General features: G+C 30.7%; 1 protein-coding gene across 7 annotated transcripts in view; it reads left to right on the top strand.

Moving 5' to 3' along the window:
• LOC144448352 (uncharacterized) overlaps window positions 1-23,084 on the top strand; it is a 121,520-nt gene that overhangs the window by 35,709 nt on the left and 62,727 nt on the right. For 4 of the 7 annotated variants that reach the window (XM_078138561.1, XM_078138562.1, XM_078138560.1 and 1 more), the window contains exon 4: window positions 22,815-22,883. The exons of 2 other annotated variants lie outside the window; for them this stretch is intronic. In XM_078138561.1, coding sequence (XP_077994687.1) covers window positions 22,815-22,883 — 69 coding nt within the window. Of the gene's footprint in view, window positions 1-22,814; window positions 22,925-23,084 lie in introns of those variants that run through there. One more of the 7 variants, XM_078138564.1, reaches the window with a different exon arrangement.

Below are 23,084 nucleotides of genomic sequence, written 5' to 3' on the forward strand. Positions count from 1 at the left end.
GATTACTGAGCCCTGGGGTGCACCAGTGGACGTACATGTACTACAAAGTGAACAGAACAGGAGAGATTACTGAGCCCTGGGGTGCACCAGTAGACGTACATGTACTACATATCAGACACTGTTACAGAGGAATTTATGATTATTCACACCTCTCCCATTTACTCTAATTGCTGTCTGTTAGTTAGAAAATCTAGTTGGGGTTTACATTCATTGCATTTACCTTGTTCACCATCAGATGTGGCTGTATGGTGTTGAAAGCTGATGAAAAGTCAACAAATAGAATATGGACAAAAGACTTGGGTTGTTCCAGATGAGTAAGGGCTTCATGTAGTAGGGCTATAACTGTTACAGCATCTTCAACTGATCTGTTAGCTCTGTATGCAAATTTAAGTTGGTCAATAAGATTCTTAACTTGGTCAGTAATGCAAGTTAAAACAATACTTTCGAGACATTTCATAACAGTGGATGCTATTGATTTGTAATCGTTTCGCTTAGTGGAATTGTTGTGCTTAGAAATGGGTGAAATGACCAATATTTTCCACAGACTTGGGATAGTATATGAACAATTTGACTACCAGGTTGGGTTATTTATAATACATGATATATAAACAGTTTGACTACCAGGTTGGGTTATTTATAATACATGATGTATAAACAGTTTGACTACCAGGTTGGGTTATTTATAATACATGATGTATAAACAGTTTGACTACCAGGTTGGGTTATTTATAATACATGATGTATAAACAGTTTGACTACCAGGTTGGGTTATTTATAATACATGATGTATAAACAGTTTGACTACCAGGTTGGGTTATTTATAATACATGATGTATAAACAGTTTGACTACCAGATTGGGTTATTTATAATACATGATATATAAACAGTTTGACTACCAGATTGGGTTATTTATAATACATGGTGTATAAACAGTTTGACTACCAGATTGGGTTATTTATAATACATGATGTATAAACAGTTTGACTACCAGGTTGGGTTATTTATAATACATGATGTATAAACAGTTTGACTACCAGGTTGGGTTATTTATAATACATGATGTATAAACAGTTTGACTACCAGATTGGGTTATTTATAATACATGATATATAAACAGTTTGACTACCAGGTTGGGTTATTTATAATACATGATGTATAAACAGTTTGACTACCAGGTTGGGTTATTTATAATACATGATGTATAAACAGTTTGACTACCAGGTTGGGTTATTTATAATACATGATATATAAACAGTTTGACTACCAGGTTGGGTTATTTATAATACATGATATATAAACAGTTTGACTACCAGGTTGGGTTATTTATAATACATGATATATAAACAGTTTGACTACCAGGTTGGGTTATTTATAATACATGATATATAAACAGTTTGACTACCAGGTTGGGTTATTTATAATACATGATATATAAACAGTTTGACTACCAGATTGGGTTATTTATAATACATGATATATAAACAGTTTGACTACCAGGTTGGGTTATTTATAATACATGATGTATAAACAGTTTGACTACCAGGTTGGGTTATTTATAATACATGATGTATAAACAGTTTGACTACCAGGTTGGGTTATTTATAATACATGATGTATAAACAGTTTGACTACCAGGTTGGGTTATTTATAATACATGATATATAAACAGTTTGACTACCAGATTGGGTTATTTATAATACATGATATATAAACAGTTTGACTACCAGGTTGGGTTATTTATAATACATGATATATAAACAGTTTGACTACCAGGTTGGGTTATTTATAATACATGATATATAAACAGTTTGACTACCAGGTTGGGTTATTTATAATACATGATATATAAACAGTTTGACTACCAGATTGGGTTATTTATAATACATGATATATAAACAGTTTGACTACCAGGTTGGGTTATTTATAATACATGATATATAAACAGTTTGACTACCAGGTTGGGTTATTTATAATACATGATATATAAACAGTTTGACTACCAGGTTGGGTTATTTATAATACATGATGTATAAACAGTTTGACTACCAGGTTGGGTTATTTATAATACATGATGTATAAACAGTTTGACTACCAGGTTGGGTTATTTATAATACATGATGTATAAACAGTTTGACTACCAGGTTGGGTTATTTATAATACATGATATATAAACAGTTTGACTACCAGGTTGGGTTATTTATAATACATGATGTATAAACAGTTTGACTACCAGGTTGGGTTATTTATAATACATGATGTATAAACAGTTTGACTACCAGGTTGGGTTATTTATAATACATGATGTATAAACAGTTTGACTACCAGGTTGGGTTATTTATAATACATGATATATAAACAGTTTGACTACCAGGTTTGGTTATTTATAATACATGATGTATAAACAGTTTGACTACCAGGTTGGGTTATTTATAATACATGATATATAAACAGTTTGACTACCAGGTTGGGTTATTTATAATACATGATGTATAAACAGTTTGACTACCAGGTTGGGTTATTTATAATACATGATGTATAAACAGTTTGACTACCAGGTTGGGTTATTTATAATACATGATGTATAAACAGTTTGACTACCAGGTTGGGTTATTTATAATACATGATGTATAAACAGTTTGACTACCAGGTTGGGTTATTTATAATACATGATATATAAACAGTTTGACTACCAGGTTTGGTTATTTATAATACATGATGTATAAACAGTTTGACTACCAGGTTGGGTTATTTATAATACATGATGTATAAACAGTTTGACTACCAGGTTGGGTTATTTATAATACATGATGTATAAACAGTTTGACTACCAGGTTGGGTTATTTATAATACATGATGTATAAACAGTTTGACTACCAGGTTGGGTTATTTATAATACATGATGTATAAACAGTTTGACTACCAGGTTGGGTTATTTATAATACATGATATATAAACAGTTTGACTACCAGGTTGGGTTATTTATAATACATGATATATAAACAGTTTGACTACCAGATTGGGTTATTTATAATACATGATATATAAACAGTTTGACTACCAGGTTGGGTTATTTATAATGCATGATATATAAACAGTTTGACTACCAGGTTGGGTTATTTATAATACATGATATATAAACAGTTTGACTACCAGATTGGGTTATTTATAATACATGATGTATAAACAGTTTGACTACCAGGTTGGGTTATTTATAATACATGATGTATAAACAGTTTGACTACCAGGTTGGGTTATTTATAATACATGATGTATAAACAGTTTGACTACCAGGTTGGGTTATTTATAATACATGATGTATAAACAGTTTGACTACCAGGTTGGGTTATTTATAATACATGATATATAAACAGTTTGACTACCAGATTGGGTTATTTATAATACATGATATATAAACAGTTTGACTACCAGGTTGGGTTATTTATAATACATGATATATAAACAGTTTGACTACCAGGTTGGGTTATTTATAATACATGATATATAAACAGTTTGACTACCAGATTGGGTTATTTATAATACATGATATATAAACAGTTTGACTACCAGGTTGGGTTATTTATAATACATGATATATAAACAGTTTGACTACCAGGTTGGGTTATTTATAATACATGATATATAAACAGTTTGACTACCAGGTTGGGTTATTTATAATACATGATGTATAAACAGTTTGACTACCAGGTTTGGTTATTTATAATACATGATGTATAAACAGTTTGACTACCAGGTTGGGTTATTTATAATAATGATATATAAACAGTTTGACTACCAGATTGGGTTATTTATAATACATGATATATAAACAGTTTGACTACCAGGTTGGGTTATTTATAATACATGATATATAAACAGTTTGACTACCAGGTTGGGTTATTTATAATACATGATATATAAACAGTTTGACTACCAGGTTGGGTTATTTATAATACATGATGTATAAACAGTTTGACTACCAGGTTGGGTTATTTATAATACATGATGTATAAACAGTTTGACTACCAGGTTGGGTTATTTATAATACATGATGTATAAACAGTTTGACTACCAGGTTGGGTTATTTATAATACATGATATATAAACAGTTTGACTACCAGGTTGGGTTATTTATAATACATGATGTATAAACAGTTTGACTACCAGGTTGGGTTATTTATAATACATGATGTATAAACAGTTTGACTACCAGGTTGGGTTATTTATAATACATGATGTATAAACAGTTTGACTACCAGGTTGGGTTATTTATAATACATGATGTATAAACAGTTTGACTACCAGGTTGGGTTATTTATAATACATGATGTATAAACAGTTTGACTACCAGATTGGGTTATTTATAATACATGATATATAAACAGTTTGACTACCAGATTGGGTTATTTATAATACATGGTGTATAAACAGTTTGACTACCAGATTGGGTTATTTATAATACATGATGTTTAAACAGTTTGACTACCAGGTTGGGTTATTTATAATACATGATGTATAAACAGTTTGACTACCAGGTTGGGTTATTTATAATACATGATGTATAAACAGTTTGACTACCAGATTGGGTTATTTATAATACATGATATATAAACAGTTTGACTACCAGGTTGGGTTATTTATAATACATGATGTATAAACAGTTTGACTACTAGGTTGGGTTATTTATAATACATGATGTATAAACAGTTTGACTACCAGGTTGGGTTATTTATAATACATGATATATAAACAGTTTGACTACCAGGTTGGGTTATTTATAATACATGATATATAAACAGTTTGACTACCAGGTTGGGTTATTTATAATACATGATATATAAACAGTTTGACTACCAGGTTGGGTTATTTATAATACATGATGTATAAACAGTTTGACTACCAGGTTGGGTTATTTATAATACATGATATATAAACAGTTTGACTACCAGATTGGGTTATTTATAATACATGATATATAAACAGTTTGACTACCAGGTTGGGTTATTTATAATACATGATATATAAACAGTTTGACTACCAGGTTGGGTTATTTATAATACATGATATATAAACAGTTTGACTACCAGGTTGGGTTATTTATAATACATGATATATAAACAGTTTGACTACCAGATTGGGTTATTTATAATACATGATATATAAACAGTTTGACTACCAGGTTGGGTTATTTATAATACATGGTGTATAAACAGTTTGACTACCAGATTGGGTTATTTATAATACATGATGTATAAACAGTTTGACTACCAGGTTGGGTTATTTATAATACATGATGTATAAACAGTTTGACTACCAGGTTGGGTTATTTATAATACATGATGTATAAACAGTTTGACTACCAGGTTGGGTTATTTATAATACATGATATATAAACAGTTTGACTACCAGGTTGGGTTATTTATAATACATGATGTATAAACAGTTTGACTACCAGGTTGGGTTATTTATAATACATGATATATAAACAGTTTGACTACCAGGTTGGGTTATTTATAATACATGATATATAAACAGTTTGACTACCAGGTTGGATTATTTATAATACATGATGTATAAACAGTTTGACTACCAGGTTGGGTTATTTATAATACATGATGTATAAACAGTTTGACTACCAGGTTGGGTTATTTATAATACATGATGTATAAACAGTTTGACTACCAGGTTGGGTTATTTATAATACATGATATATAAACAGTTTGACTACCAGGTTGGGTTATTTATAATACATGATATATAAACAGTTTGACTACCAGGTTGGGTTATTTATAATACATGATGTATAAACAGTTTGACTACCAGGTTGGGTTATTTATAATACATGATATATAAACAGTTTGACTACCAGGTTGGGTTATTTATAATACATGATATATAAACAGTTTGACTACCAGGTTTGGTTATTTATAATACATGATGTATAAACAGTTTGACTACTAGGTTGGGTTATTTATAATACATGATATATAAACAGTTTGACTACCAGGTTGGGTTATTTATAATACATGATGTATAAACAGTTTGACTACCAGGTTGGGTTATTTATAATACATGATGTATAAACAGTTTGACTACCAGGTTGGGTTATTTATAATACATGATGTATAAACAGTTTGACTACCAGGTTGGGTTATTTATAATACATGATATATAAACAGTTTGACTACCAGGTTGGGTTATTTATAATACATGATATATAAACAGTTTGACTACCAGGTTGGGTTATTTATAATACATGATGTATAAACAGTTTGACTACCAGGTTGGGTTATTTATAATACATGATATATAAACAGTTTGACTACCAGGTTGGGTTATTTATAATACATGATGTATAAACAGTTTGACTACCAGGTTGGGTTATTTATAATACATGATGTATAAACAGTTTGACTACCAGGTTGGGTTATTTATAATACATGATGTATAAACAGTTTGACTACCAGGTTGGGTTATTTATAATACATGATGTATAAACAGTTTGACTACCAGATTGGGTTATTTATAATACATGATATATAAACAGTTTGACTACCAGATTGGGTTATTTATAATACATGGTGTATAAACAGTTTGACTACCAGATTGGGTTATTTATAATACATGATGTTTAAACAGTTTGACTACCAGGTTGGGTTATTTATAATACATGATGTATAAACAGTTTGACTACCAGGTTGGGTTATTTATAATACATGATGTATAAACAGTTTGACTACCAGATTGGGTTATTTATAATACATGATATATAAATAGTTTGACTACCAGATTGGGTTATTTATAATACATGATGTATAAACAGTTTGACTACCAGATTGGGTTATTTATAATACATGATGTATAAACAGTTTGACTACCAGATTGGGTTATTTATAATACATGATGTATAAACAGTTTGACTACCAGGTTGGGTTATTTATAATACATGATATATAAACAGTTTGACTACCAGGTTGGGTTATTTATAATACATGATGTATAAACAGTTTGACTACCAGGTTGGGTTATTTATAATACATGATGTATAAACAGATTGACTACCAGGTTGGGTTATTTATAATACATGATGTATAAACAGTTTGACTACCAGGTTGGGTTATTTATAATACATGATGTATAAACAGTTTGACTACCAGGTTGGGTTATTTATAATACATGTTATATAAACAGTTTGACTACCAGGTTGGGTTATTTATAATACATGATATATAAACAGTTTGACTACCAGGTTGGGTTATTTATAATACATGATATATAAACAGTTTGACTACCAGGTTGGGTTATTTATAATACATGATGTATAAACAGTTTGACTACCAGGTTGGGTTATTTATAATACATGTTATATAAACAGTTTGACTACCAGGTTGGGTTATTTATAATACATGATGTATAAACAGTTTGACTACCAGGTTGGGTTATTTATAATACATGATGTATAAACAGTTTGACTACCAGATTGGGTTATTTATAATACATGATATATAAACAGTTTGACTACCAGATTGGGTTATTTATAATACATGGTGTATAAACAGTTTGACTACCAGATTGGGTTATTTATAATACATGATATATAAACAGTTTGACTACCAGATTGGGTTATTTATAATACATGATATATAAACAGTTTGACTACCAGGTTGGGTTATTTATAATACATGATATATAAACAGTTTGACTACCAGGTTGGGTTATTTATAATACATGATATATAAACAGTTTGACTACCAGGTTGGGTTATTTATAATACATGATATATAAACAGTTTGACTACCAGATTGGGTTATTTATAATACATGATATATAAACAGTTTGACTACCAGGTTGGGTTATTTATAATACATGATATATAAACAGTTTGACTACCAGGTTGGGTTATTTATAATACATGATGTATAAACAGTTTGACTACCAGGTTGGGTTATTTATAATACATGATGTATAAACAGTTTGACTACCAGGTTGGGTTATTTATAATACATGATGTATAAACAGTTTGACTACCAGGTTGGGTTATTTATAATACATGATATATAAACAGTTTGACTACCAGGTTGGGTTATTTATAATACATGATGTATAAACAGTTTGACTACCAGGTTGGGTTATTTATAATACATGATATATAAACAGTTTGACTACCAGATTGGGTTATTTATAATACATGATATATAAACAGTTTGACTACCAGGTTGGGTTATTTATAATACATGATGTATAAACAGTTTGACTACCAGGTTGGGTTATTTATAATACATGATGTATAAACAGTTTGACTACCAGGTTGGGTTATTTATAATACATGATGTATAAACAGTTTGACTACCAGGTTGGGTTATTTATAATACATGATATATAAACAGTTTGACTACCAGGTTGGGTTATTTATAATACATGATATATAAACAGTTTGACTACCAGGTTGGGTTATTTATAATACATGATATATAAACAGTTTGACTACCAGGTTGGGTTATTTATAATACATGATATATAAACAGTTTGACTACCAGGTTTGGTTATTTATAATACATGATGTATAAACAGTTTGACTACTAGGTTGGGTTATTTATAATACATGATGTATAAACAGTTTGACTACCAGGTTGGGTTATTTATAATACATGATGTATAAACAGTTTGACTACCAGGTTGGGTTATTTATAATACATGATGTATAAACAGTTTGACTACCAGGTTGGGTTATTTATAATACATGATGTATAAACAGTTTGACTACCAGGTTGGGTTATTTATAATACATGATGTATAAACAGTTTGACTACCAGGTTGGGTTATTTATAATACATGATATATAAACAGTTTGACTACCAGGTTGGGTTATTTATAATACATGATATATAAACAGTTTGACTACCAGGTTGGGTTATTTATAATACATGATGTATAAACAGTTTGACTACCAGGTTGGGTTATTTATAATACATGATATATAAACAGTTTGACTACCAGGTTGGGTTATTTATAATACATGATGTATAAACAGTTTGACTACCAGGTTGGGTTATTTATAATACATGATGTATAAACAGTTTGACTACCAGGTTGGGTTATTTATAATACATGATGTATAAACAGTTTGACTACCAGGTTGGGTTATTTATAATACATGATGTATAAACAGTTTGACTACCAGATTGGGTTATTTATAATACATGATATATAAACAGTTTGACTACCAGATTGGGTTATTTATAATACATGGTGTATAAACAGTTTGACTACCAGATTGGGTTATTTATAATACATGGTGTTTAAACAGTTTGACTACCAGGTTGGGTTATTTATAATACATGATGTATAAACAGTTTGACTACCAGGTTGGGTTATTTATAATACATGATGTATAAACAGTTTGACTACCAGGTTGGGTTATTTATAATACATGATGTATAAACAGTTTGACTACCAGATTGGGTTATTTATAATACATGATATATAAATAGTTTGACTACCAGATTGGGTTATTTATAATACATGATGTATAAACAGTTTGACTACCAGATTGGGTTATTTATAATACATGATGTATAAACAGTTTGACTACCAGATTGGGTTATTTATAATACATGATGTATAAACAGTTTGACTACCAGGTTGGGTTATTTATAATACATGATATATAAACAGTTTGACTACCAGGTTGGGTTATTTATAATACATGATGTATAAACAGTTTGACTACCAGGTTGGGTTATTTATAATACATGATGTATAAACAGATTGACTACCAGGTTGGGTTATTTATAATACATGATGTATAAACAGTTTGACTACCAGGTTGGGTTATTTATAATACATGATGTATAAACAGTTTGACTACCAGGTTGGGTTATTTATAATACATGTTATATAAACAGTTTGACTACCAGGTTGGGTTATTTATAATACATGATATATAAACAGTTTGACTACCAGGTTGGGTTATTTATAATACATGATATATAAACAGTTTGACTACCAGGTTGGGTTATTTATAATACATGATGTATAAACAGTTTGACTACCAGGTTGGGTTATTTATAATACATGTTATATAAACAGTTTGACTACCAGGTTGGGTTATTTATAATACATGATGTATAAACAGTTTGACTACCAGGTTGGGTTATTTATAATACATGATGTATAAACAGTTTGACTACCAGATTGGGTTATTTATAATACATGATATATAAACAGTTTGACTACCAGATTGGGTTATTTATAATACATGGTGTATAAACAGTTTGACTACCAGATTGGGTTATTTATAATACATGATATATAAACAGTTTGACTACCAGATTGGGTTATTTATAATACATGATATATAAACAGTTTGACTACCAGGTTGGGTTATTTATAATACATGATATATAAACAGTTTGACTACCAGGTTGGGTTATTTATAATACATGATATATAAACAGTTTGACTACCAGGTTGGGTTATTTATAATACATGATATATAAACAGTTTGACTACCAGATTGGGTTATTTATAATACATGATATATAAACAGTTTGACTACCAGGTTGGGTTATTTATAATACATGATATATAAACAGTTTGACTACCAGGTTGGGTTATTTATAATACATGATGTATAAACAGTTTGACTACCAGGTTGGGTTATTTATAATACATGATGTATAAACAGTTTGACTACCAGGTTGGGTTATTTATAATACATGATGTATAAACAGTTTGACTACCAGGTTGGGTTATTTATAATACATGATATATAAACAGTTTGACTACCAGGTTGGGTTATTTATAATACATGATGTATAAACAGTTTGACTACCAGGTTGGGTTATTTATAATACATGATATATAAACAGTTTGACTACCAGATTGGGTTATTTATAATACATGATATATAAACAGTTTGACTACCAGGTTGGGTTATTTATAATACATGATGTATAAACAGTTTGACTACCAGGTTGGGTTATTTATAATACATGATGTATAAACAGTTTGACTACCAGGTTGGGTTATTTATAATACATGATGTATAAACAGTTTGACTACCAGGTTGGGTTATTTATAATACATGATATATAAACAGTTTGACTACCAGGTTGGGTTATTTATAATACATGATATATAAACAGTTTGACTACCAGGTTGGGTTATTTATAATACATGATATATAAACAGTTTGACTACCAGGTTGGGTTATTTATAATACATGATATATAAACAGTTTGACTACCAGGTTTGGTTATTTATAATACATGATGTATAAACAGTTTGACTACTAGGTTGGGTTATTTATAATACATGATGTATAAACAGTTTGACTACCAGGTTGGGTTATTTATAATACATGATGTATAAACAGTTTGACTACCAGGTTGGGTTATTTATAATACATGATGTATAAACAGTTTGACTACCAGGTTGGGTTATTTATAATACATGATGTATAAACAGTTTGACTACCAGGTTGGGTTATTTATAATACATGATGTATAAACAGTTTGACTACCAGGTTGGGTTATTTATAATACATGATATATAAACAGTTTGACTACCAGGTTGGGTTATTTATAATACATGATATATAAACAGTTTGACTACCAGGTTGGGTTATTTATAATACATGATGTATAAACAGTTTGACTACCAGGTTGGGTTATTTATAATACATGATATATAAACAGTTTGACTACCAGGTTGGGTTATTTATAATACATGATGTATAAACAGTTTGACTACCAGGTTGGGTTATTTATAATACATGATGTATAAACAGTTTGACTACCAGGTTGGGTTATTTATAATACATGATGTATAAACAGTTTGACTACCAGGTTGGGTTATTTATAATACATGATGTATAAACAGTTTGACTACCAGATTGGGTTATTTATAATACATGATATATAAACAGTTTGACTACCAGATTGGGTTATTTATAATACATGGTGTATAAACAGTTTGACTACCAGATTGGGTTATTTATAATACATGGTGTTTAAACAGTTTGACTACCAGGTTGGGTTATTTATAATACATGATGTATAAACAGTTTGACTACCAGGTTGGGTTATTTATAATACATGATGTATAAACAGTTTGACTACCAGATTGGGTTATTTATAATACATGATATATAAACAGTTTGACTACCAGGTTGGGTTATTTATAATACATGATGTATAAACAGTTTGACTACTAGGTTGGGTTATTTATAATACATGATGTATAAACAGTTTGACTACCAGGTTGGGTTATTTATAATACATGATATATAAACAGTTTGACTACCAGGTTGGGTTATTTATAATACATGATATATAAACAGTTTGACTACCAGGTTGGGTTATTTATAATACATGATGTATAAACAGTTTGACTACCAGGTTGGGTTATTTATAATACATGATATATAAACAGTTTGACTACCAGATTGGGTTATTTATAATACATGATATATAAACAGTTTGACTACCAGGTTGGGTTATTTATAATACATGATATATAAACAGTTTGACTACCAGGTTGGGTTATTTATAATACATGATATATAAACAGTTTGACTACCAGGTTGGGTTATTTATAATACATGATATATAAACAGTTTGACTACCAGATTGGGTTATTTATAATACATGATATATAAACAGTTTGACTACCAGGTTGGGTTATTTATAATACATGATATATAAACAGTTTGACTACCAGATTGGGTTATTTATAATACATGATGTATAAACAGTTTGACTACCAGGTTGGGTTATTTATAATACATGATGTATAAACAGTTTGACTACCAGGTTGGGTTATTTATAATACATGATGTATAAACAGTTTGACTACCAGGTTGGGTTATTTATAATACATGATATATAAACAGTTTGACTACCAGGTTGGGTTATTTATAATACATGATATATAAACAGTTTGACTACCAGGTTGGGTTATTTATAATACATGATATATAAACAGTTTGACTACCAGGTTGGGTTATTTATAATACATGATATATAAACAGTTTGACTACCAGGTTGGGTTATTTATAATACATGATGTATAAACAGTTTGACTACCAGGTTGGGTTATTTATAATACATGATGTATAAACAGTTTGACTACCAGGTTGGGTTATTTATAATACATGATGTATAAACAGTTTGACTACCAGGTTGGGTTATTTATAATACATGATATATAAACAGTTTGACTACCAGGTTGGGTTATTTATAATACATGATATATAAACAGTTTGACTACCAGATTGGCGTATTTATAATACATGTTATATAAACAGTTTGACTACCAGGTTGGGTTATTTATAATACATGATATATAAACAGTTTGACTACCAGGTTGGGTTATTTATAATACATGATATATAAACAGTTTGACTACCAGGTTGGGTTATTTATAATACATGATGTATAAACAGTTTGACTACCAGGTTGGGTTATTTATAATACATGATATATAAACAGTTTGACTACCAGGTTGGGTTATTTATAATACATGATGTATAAACAGTTTGACTACCAGGTTGGGTTATTTATAATACATGATATATAAACAGTTTGACTACCAGGTTGGGTTATTTATAATACATGATGTATAAACAGTTTGACTACCAGGTTGGGTTATTTATAATACATGATATATAAACAGTTTGACTACCAGGTTGGGTTATTTATAATACATGATATATAAACAGTTTGACTACCAGGTTTGGTTATTTATAATACATGATGTATAAACAGTTTGACTACTAGGTTGGGTTATTTATAATACATGATATATAAACAGTTTGACTACCAGGTTGGGTTATTTATAATACATGATATATAAACAGTTTGACTACCAGGTTTGGTTATTTATAATACATGATGTATAAACAGTTTGACTACCAGGTTGGGTTATTTATAATACATGATGTATAAACAGTTTGACTACCAGGTTGGGTTATTTATAATACATGATGTATAAACAGTTTGACTACCAGGTTTGGTTATTTATAATACATGATGTATAAACAGTTTGACTACTAGGTTGGGTTATTTATAATACATGATATATAAACAGTTTGACTACCAGGTTGGGTTATTTATAATACATGATGTATAAACAGTTTGACTACCAGATTGGGTTATTTATAATACATGATGTATAAACAGTTTGACTACCAGATTGGGTTATTTATAATACATGATGTATAAACAGTTTGACTACCAGGTTGGGTTATTTATAATACATGATATATAAACAGTTTGACTACCAGGTTGGGTTATTTATAATACATGATATATAAACAGTTTGACTACCAGGTTGGGTTATTTATAATACATGATATATAAACAGTTTGACTACCAGGTTGGGTTATTTATAATACATGATGTATAAACAGATTGACTACCAGGTTGGGTTATTTATAATACATGATGTATAAACAGTTTGACTACCAGGTTGGGTTATTTATAATACATGATGTATAAACAGTTTGACTACCAGGTTGGGTTATTTATAATACATGTTATATAAACAGTTTGACTACCAGGTTGGGTTATTTATAATACATGATATATAAACAGTTTGACTACCAGGTTGGGTTATTTATAATACATGATATATAAACAGTTTGACTACCAGGTTGGGTTATTTATAATACATGATATATAAACAGTTTGACTACCAGGTTGGGTTATTTATAATACATGATATATAAACAGTTTGACTACCAGGTTGGGTTATTTATAATACATGATGTATAAACAGTTTGACTACCAGGTTGGGTTATTTATAATACATGTTATATAAACAGTTTGACTACCAGGTTGGGTTATTTATAATACATGATATATAAACAGTTTGACTACCAGGTTGGGTTATTTATAATACATGATGTATAAACAGTTTGACTACCAGGTTGGGTTATTTATAATACATGGTGTATAAACAGTTTGACTACCAGATTGGGTTATTTATAATACATGATATATAAACAGTTTGACTACCAGGTTGGGTTATTTATAATACATGATATATAAACAGTTTGACTACCACGTTGGGTTATTTATAATACATGATATATAAACAGTTTGACTACCAGGTTGGGTTATTTATAATACATGGTGTATAAACAGTTTGACTACCAGGTTGGGTTATTTATAATACATGATGTATAAACAGTTTGACTACCAGGTTGGGTTATTTATAATACATGATGTATAAACAGTTTGACTACCAGGTTGGGTTATTTATAATACATGATGTATAAACAGTTTGACTACCAGGTTGGGTTATTTATAATACATGATGTATAAAGAGTTTGACTACCAGGTTGGGTTATTTATAATACATGATATATAAACAGTTTGACTACCAGATTGGGTTATTTATAATACATGATGTATAAACAGTTTGACTACCAGGTTGGGTTATTTATGATACATGATGTATAAACAGTTTGACTACCAGGTTGGGTTATTTATAATACATGATATATAAACAGTTTGACTACCAGGTTGGGTTATTTATAATACATGATATATAAACAGTTTGACTACCAGGTTGGGTTATTTATAATACATGATGTATAAACAGTTTGACTACCAGGTTGGGTTATTTATAATACATGATATATAAACAGTTTGACTACCAGGTTGGGTTATTTATAATACATGATATATAAACAGTTTGACTACCAGGTTTGGTTATTTATAATACATGATGTATAAACAGTTTGACTACTAGGTTGGGTTATTTATAATACATGATATATAAACAGTTTGACTACCAGGTTGGGTTATTTATAATACATGATATATAAACAGTTTGACTACCAGGTTTGGTTATTTATAATACATGATGTATAAACAGTTTGACTACCAGGTTGGGTTATTTATAATACATGATGTATAAACAGTTTGACTACCAGGTTGGGTTATTTATAATACATGATGTATAAACAGTTTGACTACCAGGTTTGGTTATTTATAATACATGATGTATAAACAGTTTGACTACTAGGTTGGGTTATTTATAATACATGATATATAAACAGTTTGACTACCAGGTTTGGTTATTTATAATACATGATGTATAAACAGTTTGACTACTAGGTTGGGTTATTTATAATACATGATATATAAACAGTTTGACTACCAGGTTGGGTTATTTATAATACATGATATATAAACAGTTTGACTACCAGGTTGGGTTATTTATAATACATGATGTATAAACAGTTTGACTACCAGGTTTGGTTATTTATAATACATGATGTATAAACAGTTTGACTACTAGGTTGGGTTATTTATAATACATGATATATAAACAGTTTGACTACCAGGTTGGGTTATTTATAATACATGATGTATAAATAGTTTGACTACCAGATTGGGTTATTTATAATACATGATGTATAAACAGTTTGACTACCAGATTGGGTTATTTATAATACATGATGTATAAACAGTTTGACTACCAGATTGGGTTATTTATAATACATGATGTATAAACAGTTTGACTACCAGGTTGGGTTATTTATAATACATGATATATAAACAGTTTGACTACCAGGTTGGGTTATTTATAATACATGATGTATAAACAGTTTGACTACCAGGTTGGGTTATTTATAATACATGATGTATAAACAGATTGACTACCAGGTTGGGTTATTTATAATACATGATGTATAAACAGTTTGACTACCAGGTTGGGTTATTTATAATACATGATGTATAAACAGTTTGACTACCAGGTTGGGTTATTTATAATACATGATGTATAAACAGTTTGACTACCAGGTTGGGTTATTTATAATACATGTTATATAAACAGTTTGACTACCAGGTTGGGTTATTTATAATACATGATATATAAACAGTTTGACTACCAGGTTGGGTTATTTATAATACATGATATATAAACAGTTTGACTACCAGGTTGGGTTATTTATAATACATGATGTATAAACAGTTTGACTACCAGGTTGGGTTATTTATAATACATGTTATATAAACAGTTTGACTACCAGGTTGGGTTATTTATAATACATGATATATAAACAGTTAGACTACCAGGTTGGGTTATTTATAATACATGATATATAAACAGTTTGACTACCAGATTGGGTTATTTATAATACATGATATTACACAGTTTGACTACCAGATTGGGTTATTTATAATACATGATGTATAAACAGTTTGACTACCAAGTTGGGTTATTTATAATACATGATGTATAAACAGTTTGACTACCAGGTTGGGTTATTTATAATACATGATATATAAACAGTTTGACTACCAGATTGGGTTATTTATAATACATGATATATAAACAGTTTGACTACCAAGTTGGGTTATTTATAATACATGGTGTATAAACAGTTTGACTACCAAGTTGGGTTATTTATAATACATGGTGTATGAACAGTTTGAGTAACGTGACATGTCATAAGAAACTACCATACTATGTGTGTATATGATGTGACATGTTATAACAAACTACCAAGCTATGTATATATAATGTGACATGTTATAACAAACTACCATACTATGTGTGTATATGATGTGACATGTCATAACAAACTACCATACTATGTGTGTATATGATGTGACATGTTATAACAAACTACCAAACTATGTGTATATAGTTTATATAATGTGATATGTCATGATAACAAACTACCATACTATGTGTACATATTAAAAATTTATTTAAATTTAGTTCATACAGAATATTTTCATAAGCCTGAACATTCCATTCCTCCTGGCATGTAGTTCACAAACCAGTGTTCAAATATGCTCACAGGAAATGTCAGAGGATGTACGTCATCACCAGATTACATGTGTATACGTAAGGGGAGCACAGGAAATTGTCAGAATGTTTGTACTATGCATAATTGTCTACTTAGGCTCCTTCTAGCCTCAGTCTCGTTCAAGCTGCATTTGGAGAACAATGCTAAATTTGTCTCTGCCTACCGAGTCAATCCCACCCACCATCCCCATCACCACCTTCGTTTACTTGTTCTAAATCAGGCAGTTCTTTCAGACATGTTAATCGCATTTCTTTATCCTTGCAACATGTGGCACTATACATGCCATACATAACCTGTTCTAATGTCATTACCATTTGTTTTCCTGCAGATAGTTCAATCTGTTCTGTAAATCTTCTTTGGTTACTCAGCACTACCACAGTGACGGGCCTTTTCCCCTTGTTCAATTACCCCAATACAGTTTACAGTCAGCTGAAAACTAATCAATCAGCTCATTTCGAATACAAATTCATTCACCTAGCTATGTCTGCCGGGTCCTCCGCAGGTAGCTAGGATAAGACACCTGCCGGGTCCTCCTCGGGTGCTCTTCTTGGCGTACTGCAAATTACCCCTGTACAATTCACCACCTAGCTATGTCTGCCGGGTCCTCCCCAGGTAGCTATGGTTACGACACCTGCTGGGTCCTCCCCGGGTGATCTTTTCGGTTTACTTATGTTTTACATTCAGGAGCACACATAGGTCCTATCTGCTGGGACCTCCCCAGGTAGCCTATACTCCTTACATCTGCTGGTGATCTTCCCAGCTGCAAGTGGTGCTGAGTAGCCCTTAAGATAGCCAAAGTTTGTGTATGTATTTCGTTATTGATTTAACAAGTTAGTTTGTTACTAAGACATTAAACCTCAAGTTTTTTATAGACATACTTGCCAGTCTCACTACTTCATTCTACATTCACAAAAGGACAGTAACAGGTACCCAATATGTGGGTATAAAATGTGACATTATCATAAGAAACTACCATACTATGTGCATATAATGTAACATATCATAACAAACTGCCATACTATGTCCATATAACGTGACATATCATAACAAACTACCATACTATGTGCATATAACGTGACATGTTATCACAAACTACCACACTATGTGCGTAAAATGTGACATATCATAACAAACTACCATGCTATGTGTATATAATGTGACAAATCATAACAAACTACCATACTATGTGCATATAATGTGACATGTCATAACAAACTACCATACTATGTGCATATAACGTGACATATCATAACAAACTACCACACTATGTGCATATAATGTGACATATCATAACAAACTACCATACTATGTGCATATAACGTGACATGTTATAACAAACTACCATACTATGCATATAACGTGACATGTTATCACAAACTACCACACTATGTGCGTAAAATGTGACATATCATAACAAACTACCATGCTATGTGTATATAATGTGACAAATCATAACAAACTACCATACTATGTGCATATAATGTGACATGTCATAACAAACTACCACACTATGTGCATATAATGTGACATATCATAACAAACTACCATACTATGTGCATATAACGTGACATGTTATAACAAACTACCATACTATGCATATAACGTGACATGTTATCACAAACTACCACACTATGTGCGTAAAATGTGACATATCATAACAAACTACCATGCTATGTGTGTATAATGTGACAAATCATAACAAACTACCATACTATGTGCATATAATGTGACATGTCATAACAAACTACCATACTATGTGCATATAACGTGACATATCATAACAAACTACCACACTATGTGCATATAATGTGACATATCATAACAAACTACCATACTATGTGCATATAACGTGACATGTTATAACAAACTACCATACTATGTGCATATAATGTGACATATTATAACAAACTACCATACTATGTGCATATAATGTGACATATCATAACAAACTACCATACTATGTGCATATAACGTGACATGTTATAACAAACTACCGTACTTTGTGCATATAATGTGACATATCATAACAAACTACCATACTATGTGTGTATAATGTGACATATCATAACAAACTACCATACTATGTGTGTATAATGTGACATATCATAACAAACTACCATACTATGTGTGTATAATGTGACATATCATAACAAACTACCATACTATGTGTGTATAATGTGACATATCATAACAAACTACCATACTATGTGTATATAATGTGACATGTTATAACAAACTACCATACTACATGTATGTGTGTATAATGCGACATGTTATAACAAACTACCACACTATGTGCATATAATATGACATATCATAACAAACTACCATACTATATGCATATAACGTGACATATCATAACAAACTACCACACTATGTGCATATAATGTGACATGTTATAACAAACTACCGTACTATGTGCATATAACGTGACATGTTATAACAAACTACCATACTATGTGCATATAATGTGACATATAACAAACTACCATACTATGTGCATATAACGTGACATATCATAACAAACTACCATACTATGTGCATATAATGTGACATATAACAAACTATCATACTATGTGCATAACGTGACATATCATAACAAACTACCACACTATGCGCATATAATGTGACATGTTATAACAAAGTACCATACTATGTGCATATAATGTGACAAATGTGACATATCATAACAAACTGCCATACTATGTGTATATAATGTGACATGTCATAACAAACTACCATACTATGTATATATAATGTGACATGTTATAACAAACTACCACACTATGTGTATATAATGTGACATGTTATAACAAACTACCATACTATGTGCATATAATGTGACATATAACAAACTACCATACTATGTGCATATAATGTGACATGTTATAACAAACTACCACACTATGTGCATATAATGTGACATGTTATAACAAACTACCATACTATGTGCATATAACGTGACATATCATAACAAACTACCATACTATGTGCATATAATGTGACATGTCATAAGAAACTACCATACTATGTGCATATAATGTGGCATATCATAACAAACTACCATACTATGTGCATATAACGTGACATTTCATAACAAACTACCATACTATGTGTATATAATGTGAAATGTTATAACAAACTACCATACTATGTGCATATAATGTGACATGTTATAACAAACTACCATACTATGTGCATATAATGTGACATGTTATAACAAACTACCATACTATGTGCATATAATCATAATGTGACATGTTATAACAAACTACCATACTATTTGCATATAATGTGACTTAAACTACCATACTATGTCCATATAACGTGACATATCATAACAAACTACCATACTATGTGCATATAATGTGACATATCCTATCAAACTACCACACTATGTGCATATAATGTGACATGTCATAACAAACTACCATACTATGTGCATATAATTTGACATATCATAACAAACTGCCATACTATGTGCATATAACATGACATGTTATCAATCAATCAATCAATCAATACATTTATAGAGCGCCAATATCCAATACGAAGTAGAGTTCAGCGGCGCTTTACAGTTAGTTATCGAACACTTTTGCAAACAAGTGTGTTTTGAGATGTTTCCTGAAGGCATTGACTGTGGGTGTCTGTCGAAGCTCCAGTTGTAATTTGTTCCAAAGACGTGGTGCAGCACATGAGAAAGCTCGACCCCCAAATGATGCAAGTCTGTACTTGGGTTCCAGTAATAGGCATTTTTCCGACGACCGAAGTGTGCGGACATTAGGTTTCTGACAGATAATGTCTGATAGGTAGGAAGGTGAAAGTCCATGCAATATCTTGTAGGTGGTGAGGAGAATTTTGTATTCTATTCTGTATTGTACCGGCAACCAATGTAGTTTCTTTAGTGTTGGTGTTATGTGGTCCCGTTTCTTTGTCCGTGTGATAATCCTGGCAGCTGTGTTCTGTGCGTGTTGTAGTGGTTTGATATGATCATATGGCAGTCCGTACAAAAGAGCATTACCATAATCGAGTTTGGATGAGAGTAGGGCTTGAACTAGTTGTTGACAAGAACTTTGACTGAGAACAAACTACCATACTATGTGCATATAATGTGACATATAACAAACTACCATACTATGTTCATATAACGTGACATATCATAACAAACTACCATACTATGTTAATATAATGTGACATGTCATAACAAACTACCACACTATGTGCATATAATGTGACATATCATAACAAACTACCACACTATGTGCATATAACGTGACATACATGTCATAACAAACTACCATGCTAATGGCATATAACGTGACATGTCATAACAAACTACCATACTATGTGCATATAACGTGGCATGTTATCACAAACTACCACACTATGTGCATATAATGTGACATATCATAACAAACTACCACACTATGTGCATATAACGTGACATGTCATAACAAACTACCACACTATGTGCATATAATGTGACATATCATAACAAACTACCACACTATGTGCATATAACGTGACATGTCATAACAAACTACCACACTATGTGCATATAATGTGACATATCATAACAAACTACCACACTATGTGCATATAACGTGACATATCATAACAAACTACCATACTATGTGCATATAACGTGACATGTCATAACAAACTACCATACTATGTGCATATAATGTGACATATCATAACAAACTACCATACTATGTGCATATAATGTGACATATCATAACAAACTACCATACTATGTGCATATAATGTGACATGTTATAACAAACTACCATACTATGTGCATATAATGTGATATGTTATAACAAACTACCATACTAAGTGTGTATAACGTGACATGTTATTATAAATTACTGTGCACAGTATGTGACATTGCAAATTATGCCATGGGTTGTGACAATGACAAATACATATGACATAACAGATAAGAGAATGGTTGTTTTATGGATGTTATCTGTTGCATAGATAGAGGGCATCATCACAGTTCTGAGACAAGGCATTCGTGAAGGAAGAACTCAGCACCACTATGCAGTGGTAGGTATATAACCCAGTGGTGGCAGTCCCAGATGATGCAGGTATGCATACCTGTTGGAAATTTCAATGAAAAGAGGGTGTTTTTTGTTGGCCATCTAGGCCTGTGGAATTGTAAAAAAAGGGTACTTTTCCAGATCACCCTTGAGAATAGGGGTAGGATGCCCTTTTTCTACTCTCTCCCGGAAGAAACTTCCCGACGAA

This window comes from Glandiceps talaboti, chromosome 17 (assembly GCF_964340395.1).
Source record: "Glandiceps talaboti chromosome 17, keGlaTala1.1, whole genome shotgun sequence".
Classification (NCBI taxonomy): domain Eukaryota; kingdom Metazoa; phylum Hemichordata; class Enteropneusta; family Spengelidae; genus Glandiceps; species Glandiceps talaboti.